General features: G+C 35.0%; 10 protein-coding genes and 1 pseudogene across 12 annotated transcripts; 8 read left to right on the plus strand and 3 right to left on the minus strand.

Moving 5' to 3' along the window:
* The first annotated feature begins 237 nt into the window (after positions 1–237).
* T03F6.4 (F-box domain-containing protein) lies at positions 238–2,447 on the plus strand. The gene is made up of 10 exons (NM_067356.8): positions 238–337; positions 380–480; positions 792–910; positions 957–1,111; positions 1,159–1,298; positions 1,343–1,578; positions 1,649–1,767; positions 1,809–1,909; positions 2,162–2,258; positions 2,316–2,447. Exons 1-10 carry the CDS (start codon positions 287–289, stop codon positions 2,361–2,363), a joined length of 1,167 nt encoding a protein of 388 aa, NP_499757.2. The 5' UTR covers positions 238–286; the 3' UTR covers positions 2,364–2,447.
* A 1,035-nt stretch (positions 2,448–3,482) lies between these two features.
* Positions 3,483–4,950, plus strand: T03F6.3 (Glucosamine-6-phosphate deaminase). Its single transcript, NM_067357.5, has 4 exons — positions 3,483–3,717; positions 3,771–3,853; positions 3,920–4,114; positions 4,499–4,950. Exons 1-4 carry the CDS (start codon positions 3,495–3,497, stop codon positions 4,799–4,801), a joined length of 804 nt encoding a protein of 267 aa, NP_499758.1. The 5' UTR covers positions 3,483–3,494; the 3' UTR covers positions 4,802–4,950.
* dnj-17 (DnaJ homolog subfamily C member 21) lies at positions 4,938–7,427 on the minus strand. Its single transcript, NM_067358.6, has 6 exons — positions 7,112–7,427; positions 6,774–7,067; positions 6,589–6,719; positions 6,371–6,541; positions 5,311–5,618; positions 4,938–5,254 (listed from the first exon to the last, which is right to left on the minus strand). Exons 1-6 carry the CDS (start codon positions 7,421–7,423, stop codon positions 5,013–5,015), a joined length of 1,458 nt encoding a protein of 485 aa, NP_499759.2. The 5' UTR covers positions 7,424–7,427; the 3' UTR covers positions 4,938–5,012.
* Positions 7,428–7,997: 570 nt separating this feature from the next.
* On the plus strand, positions 7,998–9,067 carry qdpr-1 (Dihydropteridine reductase). The gene is made up of 5 exons (NM_067359.7): positions 7,998–8,090; positions 8,149–8,252; positions 8,310–8,433; positions 8,486–8,754; positions 8,809–9,067. The coding sequence occupies exons 1-5, from the start codon at positions 8,007–8,009 to the stop codon at positions 8,936–8,938; spliced, it is 711 nt and encodes a 236-aa protein (NP_499760.1). The 5' UTR covers positions 7,998–8,006; the 3' UTR covers positions 8,939–9,067.
* A 582-nt stretch (positions 9,068–9,649) lies between these two features.
* On the plus strand, positions 9,650–14,692 carry F11F1.1 (the record flags this gene model as incomplete). 2 transcript variants are annotated; one of them, NM_001268271.3, is made up of 8 exons in its annotated part: positions 9,812–9,899; positions 10,173–10,277; positions 10,336–10,982; positions 11,105–11,402; positions 11,527–11,709; positions 13,354–13,454; positions 13,499–13,684; positions 13,729–13,865. In NM_001268271.3, the coding sequence occupies 8 exons, from the start codon at positions 9,812–9,814 to the stop codon at positions 13,822–13,824; spliced, it is 1,704 nt and encodes a 567-aa protein (NP_001255200.1). In that variant the 3' UTR covers positions 13,825–13,865. The 2 variants fall into 2 exon arrangements, with proteins under 2 accessions (NP_001255199.1, NP_001255200.1); NM_001268270.3 differs by lacking the exons at positions 13,354–13,454; positions 13,499–13,684; positions 13,729–13,865 and adding exons at positions 13,956–14,290; positions 14,441–14,692 and having other exon boundaries at positions 9,650–9,899.
* Positions 11,849–12,171, minus strand: F11F1.8 (annotated as a pseudogene). The gene is made up of 2 exons: positions 11,980–12,171; positions 11,849–11,935 (listed from the first exon to the last, which is right to left on the minus strand). Coding segments are annotated over exons 1-2 (279 nt in total).
* On the plus strand, positions 12,987–13,824 carry srlf-8 (SXP/RAL-2 family protein Ani s 5-like cation-binding domain-containing protein; the record flags this gene model as incomplete). Its single annotated transcript, NM_001268272.4, has 3 exons — positions 12,987–13,454; positions 13,499–13,684; positions 13,729–13,824. 3 exons carry the CDS (start codon positions 12,987–12,989, stop codon positions 13,822–13,824), a joined length of 750 nt encoding a protein of 249 aa, NP_001255201.1.
* A 357-nt stretch (positions 14,693–15,049) lies between the features above and the next one.
* Positions 15,050–15,861, minus strand: srlf-9 (SXP/RAL-2 family protein Ani s 5-like cation-binding domain-containing protein; the record flags this gene model as incomplete). Its single annotated transcript, NM_067363.1, has 3 exons — positions 15,050–15,136; positions 15,181–15,366; positions 15,412–15,861. 3 exons carry the CDS (start codon positions 15,859–15,861, stop codon positions 15,050–15,052), a joined length of 723 nt encoding a protein of 240 aa, NP_499764.1.
* A 434-nt stretch (positions 15,862–16,295) lies between these two features.
* On the plus strand, positions 16,296–17,124 carry srlf-10 (SXP/RAL-2 family protein Ani s 5-like cation-binding domain-containing protein; the record flags this gene model as incomplete). The annotated part of the gene is made up of 3 exons (NM_067364.1): positions 16,296–16,763; positions 16,808–16,993; positions 17,038–17,124. The coding sequence occupies 3 exons, from the start codon at positions 16,296–16,298 to the stop codon at positions 17,122–17,124; spliced, it is 741 nt and encodes a 246-aa protein (NP_499765.1).
* A 197-nt stretch (positions 17,125–17,321) lies between these two features.
* mig-18 (Abnormal cell migration protein 18) lies at positions 17,322–18,602 on the plus strand. Its single transcript, NM_067365.5, has 4 exons — positions 17,322–17,540; positions 17,631–17,946; positions 18,130–18,207; positions 18,252–18,602. The coding sequence occupies exons 1-4, from the start codon at positions 17,391–17,393 to the stop codon at positions 18,392–18,394; spliced, it is 687 nt and encodes a 228-aa protein (NP_499766.2). The 5' UTR covers positions 17,322–17,390; the 3' UTR covers positions 18,395–18,602.
* Positions 18,603–18,805: 203 nt separating this feature from the next.
* ttr-52 (Transthyretin-like protein 52) lies at positions 18,806–19,871 on the plus strand. Its single transcript, NM_001392229.1, has 3 exons — positions 18,806–19,002; positions 19,072–19,244; positions 19,653–19,871. The coding sequence occupies exons 1-3, from the start codon at positions 18,849–18,851 to the stop codon at positions 19,731–19,733; spliced, it is 408 nt and encodes a 135-aa protein (NP_001380125.1). The 5' UTR covers positions 18,806–18,848; the 3' UTR covers positions 19,734–19,871.
* Positions 19,872–19,874: the final 3 nt, after the last annotated feature.

The following is a 19,874-nucleotide window of genomic DNA, read 5'->3' on the forward strand; positions in this document are numbered from 1 at the left end:
AAAAAAAACAAAGAAAAAACTGCATGAGCTCATTGAAATTCGATGCCTTTCTTTTTTCTTTTTCTTTTTCTATTCATAGACCAACCACCCAAACACTTTAATATTCACCATTTTTTCTTGTTTATCTCATTTTATTTCCTCCGTCCAGTTCCAATTTTTCAATCTTCTTTAAAATTGGCAAAATCAAATTGAAAATGCATGTCATTTTTCCTGAAATTAACTTCACTTTATTTTCAGAATCAGCCAGACCCACGATTTCTTTTTCAAACTGCCAAATGACGTGAAAATGAGAGAAGAGCCAACATTGCTCAATCTTCCAAATGAAGTCTTGTTGAAGGTTTGTACCATTAAGCCCAACAGAAAACCATTCATTTTTTAGGTTATCCGTAACTTGCCACGTCATGATATATTCTTTGGTGTTGCTCATGTAAATAATCGGTTTCGAGGATTGGTGCAAAAGAATTTGAAAACTATCAGACTGTGGGTTAATAAAACTGTTTGCCTACCTATACCCACAAGCCTGCCTACATGCCAAAAATTATGTCTACCTACAAACCTATCTATACCTGCATGCCTGCCCATCTACCTACAAGGCTACGTACCTGGCCACATGCCTACGCACCTGTCTACCTAACATAAGTATTTATCTATCCCTTACATGCATATCTATCTACATACTTGCATACTTGCCTACTTGCCTACATGCCTACCTAGATTCATTCCAATATATTTTTGACATGTTCAGAAATTTCTCAATTTTTATCAATATTTGTAATTCCCATATTTTCCAGATTTGAAGCTCACTGCCACGTCAACATCGTAGACAACAGACCTCTATCAAAATACCGCGAAGATGGAACTGACCCGATTATCACATACAGTTTCACACTATTTGATACACGAGGACCTGGTTTGTAAACTACTAGAAGATCATCTAAAAACTTACCATATTTCAGAGTTTACACAAAAACGGCGTCTGTGCCTCCGCGGAAATGATGTTCGATACAAGGAGCTTCATGTTTCCCATTTCAGCGATTCAACAATGCAAGCTCAATTTGAAAGAGTTGGAACAAGACATGATGTTTCAGTTTCTCCAATTACTACAAGAACGGTAAGTTTTCTTAAAAATTATCTTTACTCCGTAAAAATTTTATTCAGCTCCTGGCCTACATGAATTTGCAAGCAATCAGATTTCAAGTTCGGAAGCAATGCAAACCAGAGTCTCAAAGAATTGAGGATAACTTTTTTGCTGACTGTTTAACGTTTTTTGATAAAGTTTGCGGTCGAGTAGAAATCAAGTAAGTTGCACATTTTCCTTACTATTTTTACAATAATACTTTAGATCTCTGCTCCTCTGCTCAAAAACCATCCTGTTCCCTTGGCAACTTGCACCAAAGTCACTGATAAAGCTATCAGAACTTCAAGGTCTTCAAAACTTGATTTTGGAAAATATGACAACCTTCGATCCATTCTCAAGTTTTCTGAAACTTCCCACTAAGAATCTGGCGAGTTTGCAATTCCGATTAGATCCCAGGCATCGGATGGATATTGATCAAATGACAATGGCACCAGTAAATGGTAGGTTTCAAAAAATTACTAAAATACTTCTGGCATACAGAACTGATCAAAAAAGGGTATAATTTTTCAGGATCACTTCTAAAAATTTTATCATCATCTGCAGTTTACCGTCTTGATTTCTCCGCTTACACGGAAGTTTCTCAAATTGTCAGTGCCATCGATGCAGTTGACATGTGCTTTTTTATCGAGGTACTTCACAAATTATTAACTTGAAATTCAAACTTCTTCAGAAATGGCACTATTCCCCCAAACCATGGATTATCAAAGGAATCTCATTCAACTCTACAGTTACAATCGATGAATTTCGAATTGCAGTCTATAAAACTTTACCGTGAGTTTCAAGTTTGAGACATGGTGCATTGGCTTCTCCACTTCGAAAATTGCGTCACACGCGTCTGAATTTCCAGCAATTTTGTAGATCAAACGGGGAGGGATAGGGCTCGCTTATAATACTTTTAGGAAATCTAGTTTGGCTGCTATCTGAAAAGCCATTCCGGCTCTGAATTTTTTGATTAGAAATCATCGATGAAGCGCGTTTGCATTCATCTAGCAATTGGTGAAAAATTAATAAAATATGTTTCAGGCCAAACTTCGCCATACCTGTCCCCTACTGTCGATTTCAAACAAGCCATCGAACCTCGATGGGCATCGTTTTGGAATTGGCATGCTACGCAAACGGAGTGAGTTTTCTTTTTGATTTGAATTATAAAAAAAAATCAATAAATTCGAATTTTCAGACAGCAACCCAGTGGATCATTCGTACCGGTTACATAAATTCGTGTTAGACGAACCATCAATTTTTCGGTGAAAATCAATATTTTGCTCAGTGATTCTGTATTTTTAAATTTTGTATATAAACGGGTTAATCATATTTAATGTTTTAATTTTTCTCTTTAATGAATTTTTTTTAGTGATTAAGCATCAGTCTTGAATCGAGAAAAATAATGTTAAATTTCAGAACAAATAAAACACATTAAAAATGTTAAAGGTAAATTGGTTTTTTTTGAGCTTCCAGGCTCTCAGTCTTTGAACCCATAAATGTTATCAAAAAGTTGCATAAAGACCCAGAAATTCTACAAAATAAGATAACAGGGAGTTTGAAATTACAGTACTCTTTAACGGCGCGCACCTTATTATAGTGAGCAAAATTTTGTCGTGTCGAGACCGGGAACCGTACTTTCGTGTTCAATTTTGCAAACTTCGCATCCGGGTAATAGTTTGATTTTGATTCCTCACTCAGATTCATTGAAATACATAAATATAAACATTTTATTAGGTCTCATGTTTCCCCCACTTTCGATAAGATATTGTTGTTTGCGAAAATTCGGTCAATTATCAACAAATTGTTCGATAAGATAAGCATTGACTGCTCTTTAAAACTGCACATTCTGGCCAGTTTTCGTTTATTACGATTTTTGGAACGATTTCTGGAGTTTAAGAATTTTTTTCGATTTGCAATGAATAGAATTTCGAAAGTTGATGTCAAAGTGAACATTTTGACTTTTCTACAGTTCCGGTTCAGCAGTTTTTCCGGCGCCAAAAATAGGTTAAATGCCGCGAAAATTGTCAGTTTTGTCTCACTTTCGAAATTTCGAAACATATTTATCAAGAACGAGGCTGTCATTTTCAGTATTTAAATTTGATTCGATTTCACTATTTTAACTTTACCATTTTTCCTACATGGCGCTCTTTTGGAATTCTTTGAAATTAAAAAAAAAATATTATTTTGAAAAAAATAATTAATGAACAAGTGTTTTCCCTCCAAGACGCAAGAATTATTTTTCTGTGTGCGCCTTTAAAACTTACAGTAAACCAGACGGTCAAATTTCTTCATTTTTATTGAAATTATTCAAAGTTTTCTGATTTCTAGAAATTTCTTTTTTTTTCCTAATTTTCTAATTTGATTTCAGCCCAGAATGAAATTGATTATCGAGGAGAACGCCGATAAAGTCGCCGAATTCGCTGCTCGATATGTCGTTACAAAGATCAATGAAGCGACTGAAAATGGAAAATATCTCGTCTTAGGACTGCCAACCGGCTCAACTCCACTCGGAATGTACAAGAAACTCATCGAATTCTACAATGCCGGAGTTATCTCCTTTGAAAAAGTGAAAACTTTTAATATGGACGAGTATGTCGGTGAGAAAAATTTGATATTTCTTTAATTAGTTGAAATTAATAAATATTTCCAGATCTTCCACGTGACCATACAGAATCGTATCACTCCTTCATGTTTGACAACTTTTTCCGACACATTGACATTAATCCAGCTAATGTAATTTTTTTGATTTTGTTGTTTTTTTTTTTTCGCCAAATGTGGTTCCAAAGTCAATAATTTCAGATTCACATTCTCGACGGAAATACGTCTGATCACGAGAAGGAGTGTGAAGAGTACGAGCGTAAAATCAAAGAATCTGGCGGAATCGATTTATTTGTCGGTGGAATTGGTCCAGATGGCCATATTGCGTTCAATGAGCCCGGAAGTTCGCTGGCAAGCCGTACACGTATCAAGACCCTCAACGAGGATACAATTCAGGTGCGCGCCAGAAAAATTCTCAATGGAGCGCGCCGTGTTGTGTCGATTTACGATTTTTCTTCAGTTTTGTCGGAAAAAATGTTCCATTGACAACAATAATCCGACGAAATTGAACGAAATTTGTTGGAAAACGTCAATCATCTCGTAAATTGACATGTCACAGCGCGCTCCAATGAGAATGTTTCTGACGCGCGTTTGAAAGTCGTCTTAAAATAATTGAATTTTTCGCGCTACATTGACAATTGCCTGCTGGAAAGTCGTGTACTCCACACGGACAAATACATTTAGCGTTGCAACTAAACCCCGGCCTTGGCCGAGTCAAAATGAGCCAGAACCGCGTGTGCACATAGATATTTGGAATCAGGAGTAAAATAATAATTCCAGGCTAACGCTCGTTTCTTCGGTGGAGACATCACAAAAGTGCCAACACAAGCTCTGACAGTCGGCGTCCAGACTGTAATGGATGCTCGTGAAGTGATGATTCTCATCACAGGATCACACAAAGCGCTGGCTCTTCATCAGGCAATCGAATGCGGAATCTCTCACATGTGTACGGTCTCTGCGATGCAGATGCATCGATGTGCAACGTTTATTGCCGACGAAGATGCCACGTTGGAGTTGAAAGTGAAGACGGTCAAATATTTCAAAGGATTAATGAATCATCATCGTTCACTTGTCATGTTTTAATCTGTATTACTTTTTTTCATGTACCCTTCCACTAATTTTCACTGTAACTTTCACTGTAACTTTGAATACTAAATATTGAACATTTTGGTACTCATTATTTGCCCATTATTCTTCCCGAAACATTTCAATAAAATTGAATTTTGAAAAATATTTATTAAACTTTCACAAACAAAACAATTAGAACAAGAATAAATACCAAAAAAAAAATGTTTCACCAATCCTCATCATCCCCCTTATTTCCACGTTGTCCCTTCTTATTTTTCGCCTTCTTCTGTCCTTTTTCTCCTGGTTTGTTGATGAGCAACGTGGCGTGTCCGGTTTCTTGTAAATGAGCAAATAACCTGGTCCGGCTATCGAATACCTCACGGCATTTATCACAAATTGCAGATTTTGGTTCAGTTGACTTCGGTGCTTCTTCCTCTACTGTCGCCGATGGGTTTTGATTTTTATCAGCTGAAAACAAAATTTTTGTTTTTGTTTTAAAGATTTTGCAATTCTACAAAATGTACCTCTTCTCTTCTTTTTCTCTTTCTTAACAACTTCCGGGGTACATTCCTTTTCCTCTTCCTCCGGCTGCTCATTTTCCACGGGCGGCGCTTCCTGAATCTCGGCTTCTACTGCTTCTGTTTCTTCCACATCAAATATTCCATTCCCCTTTTTCCTATCCTTTCTCTTATTCTTCTTTCCTTTCGGTGTTTCGTCGGGTTTCGGTTCTGCTTCGGTGAAAATCGTGGAATCTTCTTCTTTCATATGCTTTTTCAGCTCATTCAGCTGACGGATGTGTTGCTTCGAGTTCTCATGATTCAACTTGGCGTTTCTGAAATTAAGTTTGAAGAATATTATAGAGATGAATATAATCAGACTTTTGAAATTGAGGTGCAAGCGCGCTCCACGGACAAAAGTTGGGTCTCGTTAGGTAGTGGCGGTAAATCCATAATTTTAAACGTTTTCAATATTTTTTCGTATTTTTTGTCTCTCACTTTTCTTCAAGGATTTTCATTTTTTTCTAAAATAATCAAAAAATCAAAAAAATTATTTTTCAGAAAATTGACACACAATTTCAACTTTTTTATAAAGTTTTGTATATTTTGATAAGAAAAATTAGTCTTTTTTCTTTTTTTTTATATCGGAAAATTACATATCGATTTTTTTTTAGTTTTGGTTCATTCCAATTCGAAAAAAAAATTCTCGATGTTTTTTTAAAAATTTTTTCAATATTTCAAAAAATTTGATTTTTAGAAAAATGACCTCAAATTTTTCAATTTTTCTTCTTTTTTTTCATTTTTTAAACGTTTTATTTAGATTTTTCGATTTTAAAAGATCAAAAAAAAATTTTTTAAAGGAGTTCCGATAAATCTATAATTTTCGTTTTTCAATTCTCAATGTTTCGATTATTGTGCATTTTTTAAGCTTTTTTTTAAACAAAAATCGTTTGAAATTAAGGTTTTGCAGCCAATGCCTAACAAGACCCAACTTTGGAGGCGGAGCGATTTAATTTTTCCGTGAAGCGTACTTGCATCTCCATTTCAAAAATGGCATTTTTCTGCGTCTTTATAATATTCTGCTTACACAGTTTTGAACGATTTGCTACAAACAACACAATATGGAAGTTCTTCTCCTTCTTCATCACATTCATCACTACAAGTATCGTAATCCTCGGCCATTTGTAGACTAACTTCAATCAAATGAGCAAGACGGGCTGCCTCGGCTTCTTTGTCGTTCAGATATGAGTTGGCTAGCCTGAAAAATTCAATTTTTTCCTTATTTTTCACAATTTCGGAACTTACTCTTGATTTTTGGCGATCTGCTTTTTTCGATTATCAGCTTGTTTCTTATGTGCTTCCAATTTTTTTTGCTCCAAAATTTCCCTATATGCTTTGACACGTGGATCACGTTTTCGAACAAAAGCGACCAGATTCTGAAAAATTTTGTTAAATTTAAATTTAAAATTAAATATTCCGGACAATCATACCCTAATTTGCTCGTTCCTTTCCTGCTTTCCGACATCCCTAAACTTCTTATTTTCCTGATCGATTTGCCGTGATTCGAATCGATTTGAAGCCTGTGTGATATCATAATGATCCAGCCAGGCAAAAGAGCGAGTTGTCGAAAAAGAGCTCCAAAAACCGTAGAAACCATTCACAGTTTGCTCCAAATCGGTATCCTTGTCGCCAAACTCTGGATAGACTATTGTTGAATCGTTGTACGCATCATATTCCTCAGAAACTAGGATATTGAAGACTTTCCGGTAGACAGTGAAGAAGCCCTGTAATTTATAATTTTGATTTACTTTTTAGATTTCATTCTCACATTTTTATCGTTTTCATATCCTTGATAGCAAGAAGCGGTGAAATAGGGGAACAAATCCGTGGATTGTTCCTCGAAATCCGTATTTTTTCCCTTCAGAATACTTTCTCTATGTCTATCGTAAAATTCGCGTTCTCGTGGATCACTCAAAACGTCGTACGCAGCTTGAAGAAGCCTAAATTGCTGAGTACACTCTTCGATGCGATCCGGATTTTTGTCGGGATGCCATTTGAGCGCTAGTTTTCTGTAGTTCTTTTTGATTTTATCGTCATCAGCGTCGCGTTCAACTTCGAGCACTTCGTAATGGCATTTCATAGCTGAAATATTTAAAATTTACTCTAAATATGATTTTATTTTATAAATTGAAATGAATAGTTCATGCGAAACCATTTAAATAATAATAGAAACAAGAAAAAGAATTAAATGAAAAGAAAAAGTTATCTATCGTCTCTCCTTTCCACACGATGTCTCGCCATCTACATTAGAGCGCAATTGTAAAAAAATAATTTCCTATATTTTTTCCCACGATGTTTTGACGAATTCTGAGAAGCTAATTCACATTTTCCTGTTGTGATTCATATTAAATGTTGTTGAGCTAAATAAGAGCTATCGATTGATATGTCTGCCAAATTTCTTGCAAAAATATAACTGATAAAACTCTCGATAACAAAAGTTCGTTTCGAGTTCAAGCTCGGAAACCGATTTCCAAAATGTTGTTTCATCTTTATTTTCCTGAATTCCATCAAGTTTTCCCTCATTTAACATTAAAAATCTGTGTCTCTGATCACTCGTTGATACCAGTATCACATTAAAATCGTCCTTGACGTCGTCCACGCGGCCAATTTGTCCTTCAACCTCCATATTGTCATTCTTTACTTTTTCCTTGCAGTTTCGAACAATGTCCAGTGGAAAAGTTATCGTATACGGAGGCAAAGGCGCACTTGGATCTGCTATTCTTGAATTCTTCAAGAAAAATGGTTATGTAAGTTTTAAAAGAAATTGAATTAGGATGTTGTAAATTAATTTTCATTAATTTTCAGACTGTTCTAAACATCGACTTGAGTGCCAATGACCAAGCTGACAGTAATATTTTGGTGGACGGAAATAAAAATTGGACAGAACAAGAACAATCCATTCTCGAGCAGTAAGTTGTATTTTTAATTTAAAAAAAAGCTACCGTAACCTCATAAAATATTTGCAGAACTGCTTCATCTCTCCAGGGAAGTCAGGTTGATGGAGTTTTCTGTGTTGCCGGTGGATGGGCTGGAGGCTCCGCTTCTTCAAAAGATTTTGTGAAAAATGCTGATTTAATGATCAAACAATCGGTAACATATATTAATCCTAAACATCTGGTATTATTCTACCGTGAATTTTCAGGTCTGGAGTTCAGCAATTGCAGCCAAATTGGCCACCACTCACCTCAAGCCGGGAGGTCTTCTTCAGCTTACAGGAGCTGCTGCTGCTATGGGACCAACTCCATCAATGATTGGATATGGTATGGCAAAAGCTGCAGTTCATCATCTGACATCTTCATTGGCTGCCAAAGATTCGGGATTGCCTGACAATTCGGCCGTTTTGACAATTATGCCAGTCACTTTGGACACCCCAATGAACAGAAAATGGATGCCAAATGCTGATCATTCAAGGTAAAATTAAATTACTCTTTTTCTTTTGCATAGTTTTCTATGTTTTTTTTTCAGCTGGACTCCACTCTCATTCATCTCTGAACATCTTCTCAAATGGACCACAGAAACATCGAGCCGTCCATCTTCCGGGGCTCTCCTCAAAATAACCACTGAAAATGGAACATCGACTATCACTCCACAATAATTTTACCGACATTTTTCAGCCTTTTTTACATTCCGCTTATTATCTGTTATTTTTCCATGTAGTATGCTATCAATTTCTAAATCATTTGTCCATAAAGCTTGTGATGTTTTTAAGTAAAAATGTTTTATTATCTAGATGCGAAATATTGCAATTTTTCTGCTGAAAATACGGTACCGGTCTCGACGCGACAATTTCTTATGGTTTTTTTTTAGTTCCCTATTTTCTTTAAATTTATAGAAAATTCTACGGCAACAAAATGTTACAAAATTACAGTACTCCCTAAAGGCGCATCCCTTTTCGAAGTTAATCAAAGTTTGTCGTGTTGAGACCGAGTACCGTATTTTCGGGGCAAAAGTAAAAATTTGCTAGAAACTCGCAAAAGATTTTATACAAATTACGTTGAAAATAACTTTACCAAAATATTATGAATTCAGAGAATGGAAAATATACCTTGGAAGGGGCACACCACTTTTGCGATGGGTCCTGAAACGATTTTAATTAAAAATCTACAACATATTGTTCATGCTCCTTTAAATTACCGAAAAATTGTTTTTTTTTTTCGTTTTCTTTTTCAGCGTATTATTACATAATTCTTGTCCCAAATCTTTAGTTTAATTCGTCAATTCTCACCATATTGATATGACAAGAAAACAGAGAAACCCGCAGTTTATTAGTCACTCCCATATCATTTTCTCTCTTCCAATTCTCCTCTATCTGTTTGCAGAGAATAAATCTTCACACTTTTTTCTGTTCTTTTTTTCTCGATTTTTGTTTCAAAAATAATTTGTTCACTCCCGCCGTTCTTCGGGGACGGAACTGTGTCTTCAAAATTTCGATTCACTTGTCATTTATCATCATATTTTCCAATCATCTATGAGTATTGGTATTGATTTGGGAACTACTTTCTCTTGTGTAGCTTATTATCAAAATGGACAAGTGAATATATTGGAAAATGAGAATGGTGAGGCTTTTTCCACATGGCCGCAAAAACAAGAAACTCGCCCGCAATAATCATATCGGTGGCAGAGTTTTTGTAATTTTCTAGTCCCAAAACTAACCATGCCGCAGTCGACTGTATGGTTGAATACGCAGCGAACGGCTAAAATTTTATTTCAATGCAAATTGGAATTCCATTTTGAACAGAAAAAAGCTTGATATCTGAAATTAAAATCTAAGCAAAGTTCTATACCAAATTCTATGTTATTTGAAATGTTAGTTACAAAAACTGTTCCAGGTTGCAGAACAACCCCGTCAGTCCTAGCTGTTGGTGAGGATGGAGATTTACTTATAGGTCAACATGCAAAAGATGTTATCGGAAAGGCTACTAACTCACTCTTTGGTCAGTGTTATGTTTAATGGAGCTAAGTAACACTTTACATCAATTTGAAAATTTTCAGACGTTAAACGAATAATTGGACGGCGATATGATGACGTTTTACTTCAAAGGGACATGCCACTTTGGCCGTTTAAAGTTGAAAAAGATGACAACGGAATTCCGTATTTAGAAATTCACAAAAACGAAAAACCATTAAAATTCTCTGCTGTTACTGTATCCTCACTTATACTGAGATGCTTGAAGTACAATGCGGAGAGAAAATTGGGTCTTGAAGTGAAAAGCGCAGTGATTACTGTACCTGCATATTTCAATGCAACACAGAGGAGAGCCACGGAAGAAGCTGCTGAGATTGCAGGTTTGAAAGTTCTTCGAATTTTGAACGAGCCAACAGCAGCCGCAATAGCATACAGTCTCAAGGGACAGAGACTTTCTAGAAGAAATATTTTGATCTACGATCTAGGAGGTGGCACTTTTGACGTGGCAGCTGTGAATGTAGACGGGCCAAGGATTACTGTAAAAGCTAAAGGAGGAGATACTCACTTGGGCGGTCAAGATATTGATAATATTATAATGATAAAGATGTTAGAAGAATTTAAGAACAGACATGGAATTGATTTGAAAGGAAACTATCGAGCACTGAAGCGGATCAGAAAAGCAGCCGAGGTGGCAAAGATCACGTTATCGGCAAGTTCGGTTGCTAGGATTGAGGTATGAATTTTTGTGAAATTGCTGAACAACTTTCACAAATTTAGAGCTAGGGCCATTTTGAGAGTTTCAGTAATTTCCCCACATTCACTTCTTCACTAAATGTCTAAAAAATATTTTTTTAGCTCGAATGCTTACACCTCGGTATAGATTTCATCATGAGAATCAGCCGAACGGATTTCGAATCTTGGATCGAAAATCTTTTAATGGCTACAGTAATCCACGTGGAACGGGTTATCCGAGAAGCGAATCTCAAAAAATCTCAGATCAACGAAATTGTGCTAGTTGGCGGAAGCACACGAATTCCCATTTTAAAGAACATTATCAAACAAAGTTTTGAATCAAATACAAGAATTTGTGAATCAATACATCCGGATGAAGCGGTGGCGTACGGTGCGGCGATTATGGCTGCGGTGCTATCAGGTAAGTTATTAAAATATAAATGCGTTTTTTTCTACATTTCCAGCATTGATATATACACAATAAATTAGACCCAACAATAATTTTTAACAGAAAAAAATCACTTGGATAAAAATATAAATTTCAGGCGCAGAAGAAGTTCAAGACATGCGTTTGATTGATGTCATTCCAATGTCAATTGGTGTTCAATGTAATCGTGATTATATGTCAGTTCTTATTAAAAAGGGAACGGTTTTCCCATGTACAAAGAGGAAGACTTTCATCAATAGTGATGATTTTCAGACATCAATCAATGTTCCAGTTTACGAAGGTGGGGTTCGTAGAATTACTGGCATGATTTTTTAGAATAACATGTTACTAACAATCGAAAGACAATATTGAATGTTCGGTGTATTTATTTACAAAATCATTATTTATACAATGTACACGGACAGTGAGAAAAAAGAAAATTAAACATTGACTGGGGTTGGTGGAAGTTCTGGAAGTGCTCCTCCGTTGAGGAGTTGAGTGATAATGAAGATGATTGTATTGAGTTCCTGTAAAAGTTTAAATGGATCTGTGAAATAAAGTTCAAACTTACAATTTTGTTTGTTCCTCTCAATTGATTGATAGCGTCGATCTTCTCAACAGATGTTAGATTTTTGTCATCCACGATTTTAGATAAATCTCCTAAAACATCTGGAAGACTTTGAAGAATATCGGCAACTTCATTCAGCAACTGTTCAATAAGTTTGAAGACTGTTGAAATAAGATTCTTAAGTTCATCCTGAATTTATACTTTAAATGAGAATCAAAGTAATCCATCTCCAAGAAGAGACAAATTCAATAAATCTGCTGGATTTATAATTCCCAAAAGTCCATCTGTTGCATTTGCACTTCCAAGAAGTTGACCAATGATTCCTCCCAATCCACCATCCTCTCCTCCAAGTACTCCTCCCAATCCATTTCCTCCGAGGATTCCACCTAATCCACCATTTCCAAGTATTCCCCCTAAACCACCTTCACCTCCACCAAGGATTCCTCCGAGACCTCCTTGTCCATTTCCTCCGAGTATTCCTCCAAGAGGAACTGCTGTTACAATTGCAATTGAAACAACAAGAGTGAAAGCAACTTTGGATGAATACATTCTAAAAATTCAAATATTTAAATTGAACATTAAATGAAAACTGAAACTGATGATTTTTCCTTGTCACCGATGGTTCTTATATACTGTTGGATTTCGATGATCTTTGTAAAATTACAATAGATTGATTTTTGAGCAACTACTGATTGTCAGGTTATGAAAAACATCATGTTCAAAATAATATCAAAATAAAAACAAAATGTACTCAATTCAACTCATTCCAATGAGAAATATGCAAATTTGCAAATTTTATTTTCAAAAGTTTCAGAGTGACCAACTGTCTGGTGTTCGAAGACCATTCCATTTAAATTATTCTAGTTTGAATAAAAACAATTGCTCAAAAATCAATCTATTGTAATTTTACAAAGATCATCGAAATCCAACAGTATATAAGAACCATCGGTGACAAGGAAAAATCATCAGTTTCAGTTTTCATTTAATGTTCAATTCAAATAATTTTCAGAATGTATTCATCCAAAGTTGCTTTCACACTTGTTGTTTCAATTGCAATTGTAACAGCAGTTCCTCTCGGAGGGATACTCGGAAGAAATGGACAAGGAGGTCTCGGAGGAATCCTTGGTGGAGGTGAAGGTGGTTTAGGAGGAATACTCGGAAATGGTGGATTAGGTGGAATCCTCGGAGGAAATGGATTGGGAGGAGTACTTGGAGGAGAGGATGGTGGATTGGGAGGAATCATTGGTCAACTTCTTGGAAGTGCAAATGCAACAGATGGACTTTTGGGAATTATAAATCCAGCAGATTTATTGGATTTGTCTCTTCTTGGAGATGGCCTCACTCAAAAAATTATTGATCTTGTTGAAAAGATTCCAGGAAGTGCTCTCCCTAAAGTACAAGAAATTCTCTCGAATGTGGATAATCTTGGAGTTGAGGAAGTTCTATCCAAGCTTAACGGTCTTGTTCCTGGCCTTGGAGTAAGTTATTCTCTACTTTGCTTCTCATTTTAGTATATATTCAGGATGAACTTGAAAATCTTATCACAACAGTTCTCAATCTTATCGAACAGTTGCTCAAAGAAGTTGCCGATATTCTTCAAAGTCTTCCAGATGTTTTAGGAGAATTATCTAAAATCGTGGATGACCAAAATTTAACATCTGTTGAGAAGAACGATGCTATCAATCAATTGAAAGGAACAAACAAAATTGTAAAGTTGAACTTTATTTCACTAATCCATTTAAGTTATTACAGGAACTCAATACAATCATTTTTATTATCGCTCAACTCCTCAACGGAGGAGCACTTCCAGAACATCCAGAACTTCCACCTACTCCAATCAATGTTTAGTTCCACTTCTCAATATAATCGCGTGTATTGTATAAATAATGACTTTGTAAATAAAAATATCGAGCATTCAACAGTTTCAATCATTCTTTTTTAAGTTTAGAAGTTCTTTAGAAATATTTTTAACGTTTCAGGAGAACGAGTGTTGTGTTCACACAACCGCCAACTCGGAGAAATAAGTCTACCAATTCAACCAAAAAGACGTGGTGAATCAGTAGTTGATATCACATTGGAAGTAGATTATAATGGAATTCTTCAAGCAACTGCACTTGATTTAAACACAAAAAAGGCAATAACCACAACAATTTTATACGATTGTTGTACTTATACTCAACCGGAAATTGATGAAATGACTAGCCAAAGCGAAGAAGATCGAATCTTTGATGAGCATTTCAAAATGCGATACAAACAATTACAAAAAAGTGAAGACATGGCATATGGTTATAAACATCGATTAGAGAAAGTTAAGGTACATAAATATGAAGCACTAGTAATTTCTATGTGACACTTCGTAAAATAGGAAAATGCAGTTTTGATAATCTGAGAAATTTCTGAGCAAGTAACCAATGTCAATAAATTAAATGTTTCCTGATGAGAAAATACGGTCTATTGCTTCCAGGGGAGCGTTGAGCCTGGAAAATTCTCGAACTTGATGGAAACAGTGGAACGAGAAATTTCATGGTTGTCTGTATTCCCAAAAGTGTCTCCAAATGAATATATGCAGAGAAGGAGAGCATTACGACTTAAAGTGTATCCAACTCTTTTTATTAATTTATCGTTCTATTAATAAACTGATTTAAAATTTTTGTTTCTTTGTTACTGACTCCAAGCTAATTTATTCTTAATTTCAAAATGAAGATTAAAGTTTTAAGTTTATGAAGATATGAGATTTGTGATATTTGAACACCTTTCGAAGTATGGCTCCGAGAACATATGATATGTAGCATGCAACGTACAAAGTTAGTCTGTAAGAATGCTTGAAAAAAATTGATTTGAACTTGATTAATTGTTATTATGGATTCAAATTAAATGGTACAGAAAAACGGAGCATTGTATTGAATCATGTTTGTAACCTTACTCTTCATTTGAAGAATTTCAAAAGAGATGTCAGAGTTCGGAAAAAAACCACTGTACCTCTTATTTCTAGAACACCTTATTGAATGTTCGATATATTTATTTACAAAATCGGTATTTATACAATATACATGGAAAGACGGAAAAGTGGGAATTAAACATTGATTGGAGTTGGTGGAATTTCTGGAAGTTTTTCTCTGTTGAGGAGTTGAGTGATAATGAAAATGATTGTATTAAATTCCTGTAATAATTAGAATAAATATTCGAAATGAAATTCAAACTTACAATTTCATTTGTTTCTTTCAATTGATTAATTGCATCGTTCTTCTCAACAGATGTCAGTTTGTCGTTACCGATGATATCAGACAACTTTCCAAAGACATCTGAAAGGCTTCTCACAACATCAGCTACTTCATTGAGCAACTGTTCAATAAGGTTGAAGACTGTTGAAATAAGATTTTCAAGTTCATCCTGAATATATACTTTAAATGAGAATCAAAGTAATGAATAACTTACTCCAAGACCAGGTACAAGATCATTAAGTTCGGATAGAACTTCCTCAACTCCAAGATTATCCACCTTTGAGAGAATGTCTTGAACTTTTGGGAGAGCACTTTCTGGAATTTCTTTCACAAGATTTATAATTTTTTGAGTGAGTCCATCTCCAAGAAGAGACAAATCCAATAAATCTGCTGGATTTATAATTCCCAAAAGTCCATCTGTTGCATTTGCACTTCCAAGAAGTTGGCCAATGATTCCTCCCAATCCACCATCCTCTCCTCCAAGTACTCCTCCCAATCCATTTCCTCCAAGGATTCCACCTAATCCTCCATTTCCGAGTATTCCTCCTAAACCACCTTCACCTCCACCAAGGATTCCTCCGAGACCTCCTTGTCCCTCTAGAGGAACTGCTGTTACAATTGCAATTGAAACAATAAGAGTGAAAGCAACTTTGGATGAATACATTCTGAAAATTAAAGTATTTGAATTGGAAATTAAATGAAAACTGGAACTGATGATTTTCCCTTGTCATCGATGGTTCTTATATACTGTTGGATTTCGATGATCTTTGTAAAATTATTCAAACTAGAAATATTTAAATGGAATGATCGTCGAACACCAGACAGTTGGTCACTCTGAAACTTTTGAAAATAACATTTTCAAATTTGCATATTTCTCATTGGAATGAGTTGAATTGAGTACATTTTGTTTTTATTTTGATATTATTTTGAACATGATGTTTTTCATAACCTGACAATCAGTAGTTGCTCAAAAATCAATCTATTGTAATTTTACAAAGATCATCGAAATCCAACAGTATATAAGAACCATCGGTGACAAGGAAAAATCATCAGTTTCAGTTTTCATTTAATGTTCAATTTAAATATTTGAATTTCAGAATGTATTCATCCAAAGTTGCTTTCACTCTTGTTGTTTCAATTGCAATTGTAACAGCAGTTCCTCTTGGAGGAATACTCGGAGGAAATGGACAAGGAGGTCTCGGAGGAATCCTTGGTGGAGGTGAAGGTGGTTTAGGAGGAATACTCGGAAATGGTGGATTAGGTGGAATCCTTGGAGGAAATGGATTGGGAGGAATACTTGGAGGAGAAGATGGTGGATTGGGAGGAATCATTGGTCAACTTCTTGGAAGTGCAAATGCAACAGATGGACTTTTGGGAATTATAAATCCAGCAGATTTACTGGATTTGTCTCTTCTTGGAGATGGACTCACACAACAAATTATTGAACTTGTTAAAAAGATTCCAGGTAGTGCTCTCCCTAGAGTACAAGAAATTCTCTCAAATGCGGATAATCTTGGAGTTGATGAAGTTATATCCAAACTTAACGGTCTTGTACCTGGTCTTGGAGTGAGTTATTCTTCACTTTGATTTATATTTAACTATGTATTCAGGATGAGCTTAACAATCTTATTTCAACAATCTTCACCCTTATCAAACAGTTGCTCAATGAAGTTGCCGATATTCTTCAAAGTCTTCCAGATATTTTAGGAAAATTGTCTAAAATCGTGGATGACAAAAATCTAACATCTATTGAGAAGAACAATGCTATCAATCAATTGAAAGGAACAAATAAAATTGTATGTCTGAATTTTATTTCGTTAGTACATTCAAAATATTACAGGAACTCAATACAATTATCTTCATTATCACTCAACTCCTCAACGGAGGGGCACTTCCAGAACTTCCACCAACTCCAATTAATGTTTAATACTCACTTTTCTTTCTTGCCATGTATATTGTATAAATAATTATTTTGTAAATAAATATATCGAACATTCATCAATTTTAAATAACTTTTCAATATTAATCAACATAATAGTTTTCCAAGTAATTAAACACTGATTTATACTTGATATCATCACTTGTCACGTTTCTCCCCTCGAGCCCTTCAGTCATGTCCTCTTTACACATTTTCTTTAACCTGGGTCACTATTCCATCGTTCTTCACTTTGCTCCACACCACTTCTCATTCCAATGACCTTTACTCTGCGTCTCTTGGTTTTGTGTACTGTCTATTCATATGTTATCTCACAATGTGATGATAATGGAGTCATTTATACAAATGGAGACAAGTGGATCCGAAATAATCATTTTTTGGTCACTTGTCGAGATGGAAATATTCAGGTTAATTTAATAAGTATTGGTTATATTTTTGGATTAGAATTTTAGTGAACCAAAATGTTTCGATGTGTATTTTAATTTATAAAACTTCAGACTCTAAAATGTGTAACCGACAGTGGTCATTTACTAGAAGTCGGCTCCAAAAGCTATGTGGAAAATGGATATGAATACATGTGTGCACGTGAAGTTACGGATAATCTGAACACAAACACTTGCCCCACATTCGCCGATTTTTCCGATGATATTTTCAAGGATAGATTCGCAATTTGTTGTATTTCAAGACGATTTAAAGGATGTGTTGATGCAAATGGAGATATTGTCAAGAGTGGATTCTTTGTGATTGGAAACAAAAGTTTGAAGTATTGCAGGATTCAGGCAAATCAATTACAGGCAAGGATTGAGCCGAAAGGCAAGTTTTTTTTCGATTTATTTTCTAACTCTTATCGTATTCCAACTTAACTCTTATGGGATTTTGTTGGAGTATTGAAAAGTTTTTTTTAGAACGGAACAAACAAAATTGTAAGTTTTTTCTAGCAAGTTTTTTTCTAAAAAACCGACAAAGCAAGTGCTAAATCAAAAGTTACATTTTCAGGTTGCTTCAACGGAACAGAGAAAGACGATGTAAATGATGAAGAATTGCACATTAAAAAATATGCAGTTTGGCGCGAAGGTATTATTTGTTTTTTTATCAAGATTTGTTTAAAATACATTTAGGTGACATTGAGTATCGTTGTGGAGATGATGGAGTTCATATTCAAAGATGCTTTCCGCCTGAACTCAAGAAAAAGGCTATTTGGGCTGGAACGGCTTGGATTCAAGAAGACGGACAAGTGAAGACGTGCGGAAAAATAAATTAAACTTTATTGTTTCAATTAAAAATGTTTTGGAATAATATGATAATGATCTGTCAGTAATTTACGATTTATCAGGTCGGCAGATCGACATTATTTTTTCTTTAAAAAAAGTTTGACCTTTGATAATTATAGCTAAAAAAATAAATAGTAGTTGACATTTATAGATCTTCAGAGCTCAAATTTGTAATTGAAAAATGACCTAGTCATGTACATACAAGTGAGATGTGAAACCATTAGATCCAAATATCCACATTAAATTAACGGTAACACATAAATATCTACTCCACAACTGAGAAGAATGCACTTGAGTGTTTGCTGACACGATGACACCAATGAGCAAATAAATATGAACATGATCGATAAGATAGGAGTCCATGATGTTCCCCCAGGGGAGTCTCTTCAACCCCCACGCATTCCTTATACTCCAATATTCTCCAACAAAAGACTTTCAAAACATATGTCGAGATTTTTGATTTACTTCCTGCCTTTTTTCATTTATTCAGGGAACGTTTTATCAAAAACTAGTTGTCTTATGGCAACTGGAGTCTTAAAATGCCCAACAGATCCTGAAGCTGTTAAAAAAGTGCATATCGATTTGTGGGATGAAGATTGTAAGTACTTTGTAATATTAATTTTTACTATCAAATTTGTTTAATCTTGAAAAATTAAAACATTTCCAGCATTACCTCTAGAATCGGATGACTTGATGGGTCGAACATGGAGCGACCGTAACGGGAATTTCCAAGTGACTGGTTGTGCAAGTGACTTTGGTCCAATTAATACACCTGATCCATATTTATATATTCAACACAATTGCCCACATCGTGATAGTAATGCTACAAATCCTATACAGGTATATCTGAAGGTTCTGGAGAATGCAAGTTTTTAAAAACTAGCAAATTTTCGGCAATTTTATTTTTTGATTTTGAATTTTTTGGAAATTCTGAAAAAATAACAAATTTTTTATACCAAGAACTATGAAAAATATCAGTGTAAGTGCAATTAAATAACATGGAAAAAACATGGAAACCGACTAAAAAAATTGAAAAATACAATCCTGTAAAATTTTTTTTCAGTTTTTTAAAGAATGAATATTTGGAGATCAAAAGTAGGATTGAAAAATAAAATTTAATATCTACTTTGCCAATAGATATTTTTATAGGCATAAGGCAGGCAGGCTCATGTTTATATGCCTTATGAAAGGTTTCTTATAGATCAGAAAGCCAAACTTTTTTGCTGAAACTTTGCTCACAAATTTCAGATTGACGTAATACCCCTGTTCCTACCATCAATTGTCCGTCTTGGTAATGTTTATCTAGATCGATACCTTGAAGACTACTAAAGAACTCAACTGCAAATAAAATGATTGCCGTAAAGTCAATGTTTGCATAAAACTGTTCATGATTTCTGTCTCGATATACTTCCGACCTCCTTTTCATCTATGTCTCTCAAATCTGGTATAATAAAAGTCAAATATTCTCTT

The sequence above is a fragment of the Caenorhabditis elegans genome, chromosome III, assembly GCF_000002985.6.
Source record: "Caenorhabditis elegans chromosome III".
In the NCBI taxonomy this organism is placed as follows: Eukaryota; Metazoa; Nematoda; class Chromadorea; order Rhabditida; family Rhabditidae; genus Caenorhabditis; species Caenorhabditis elegans.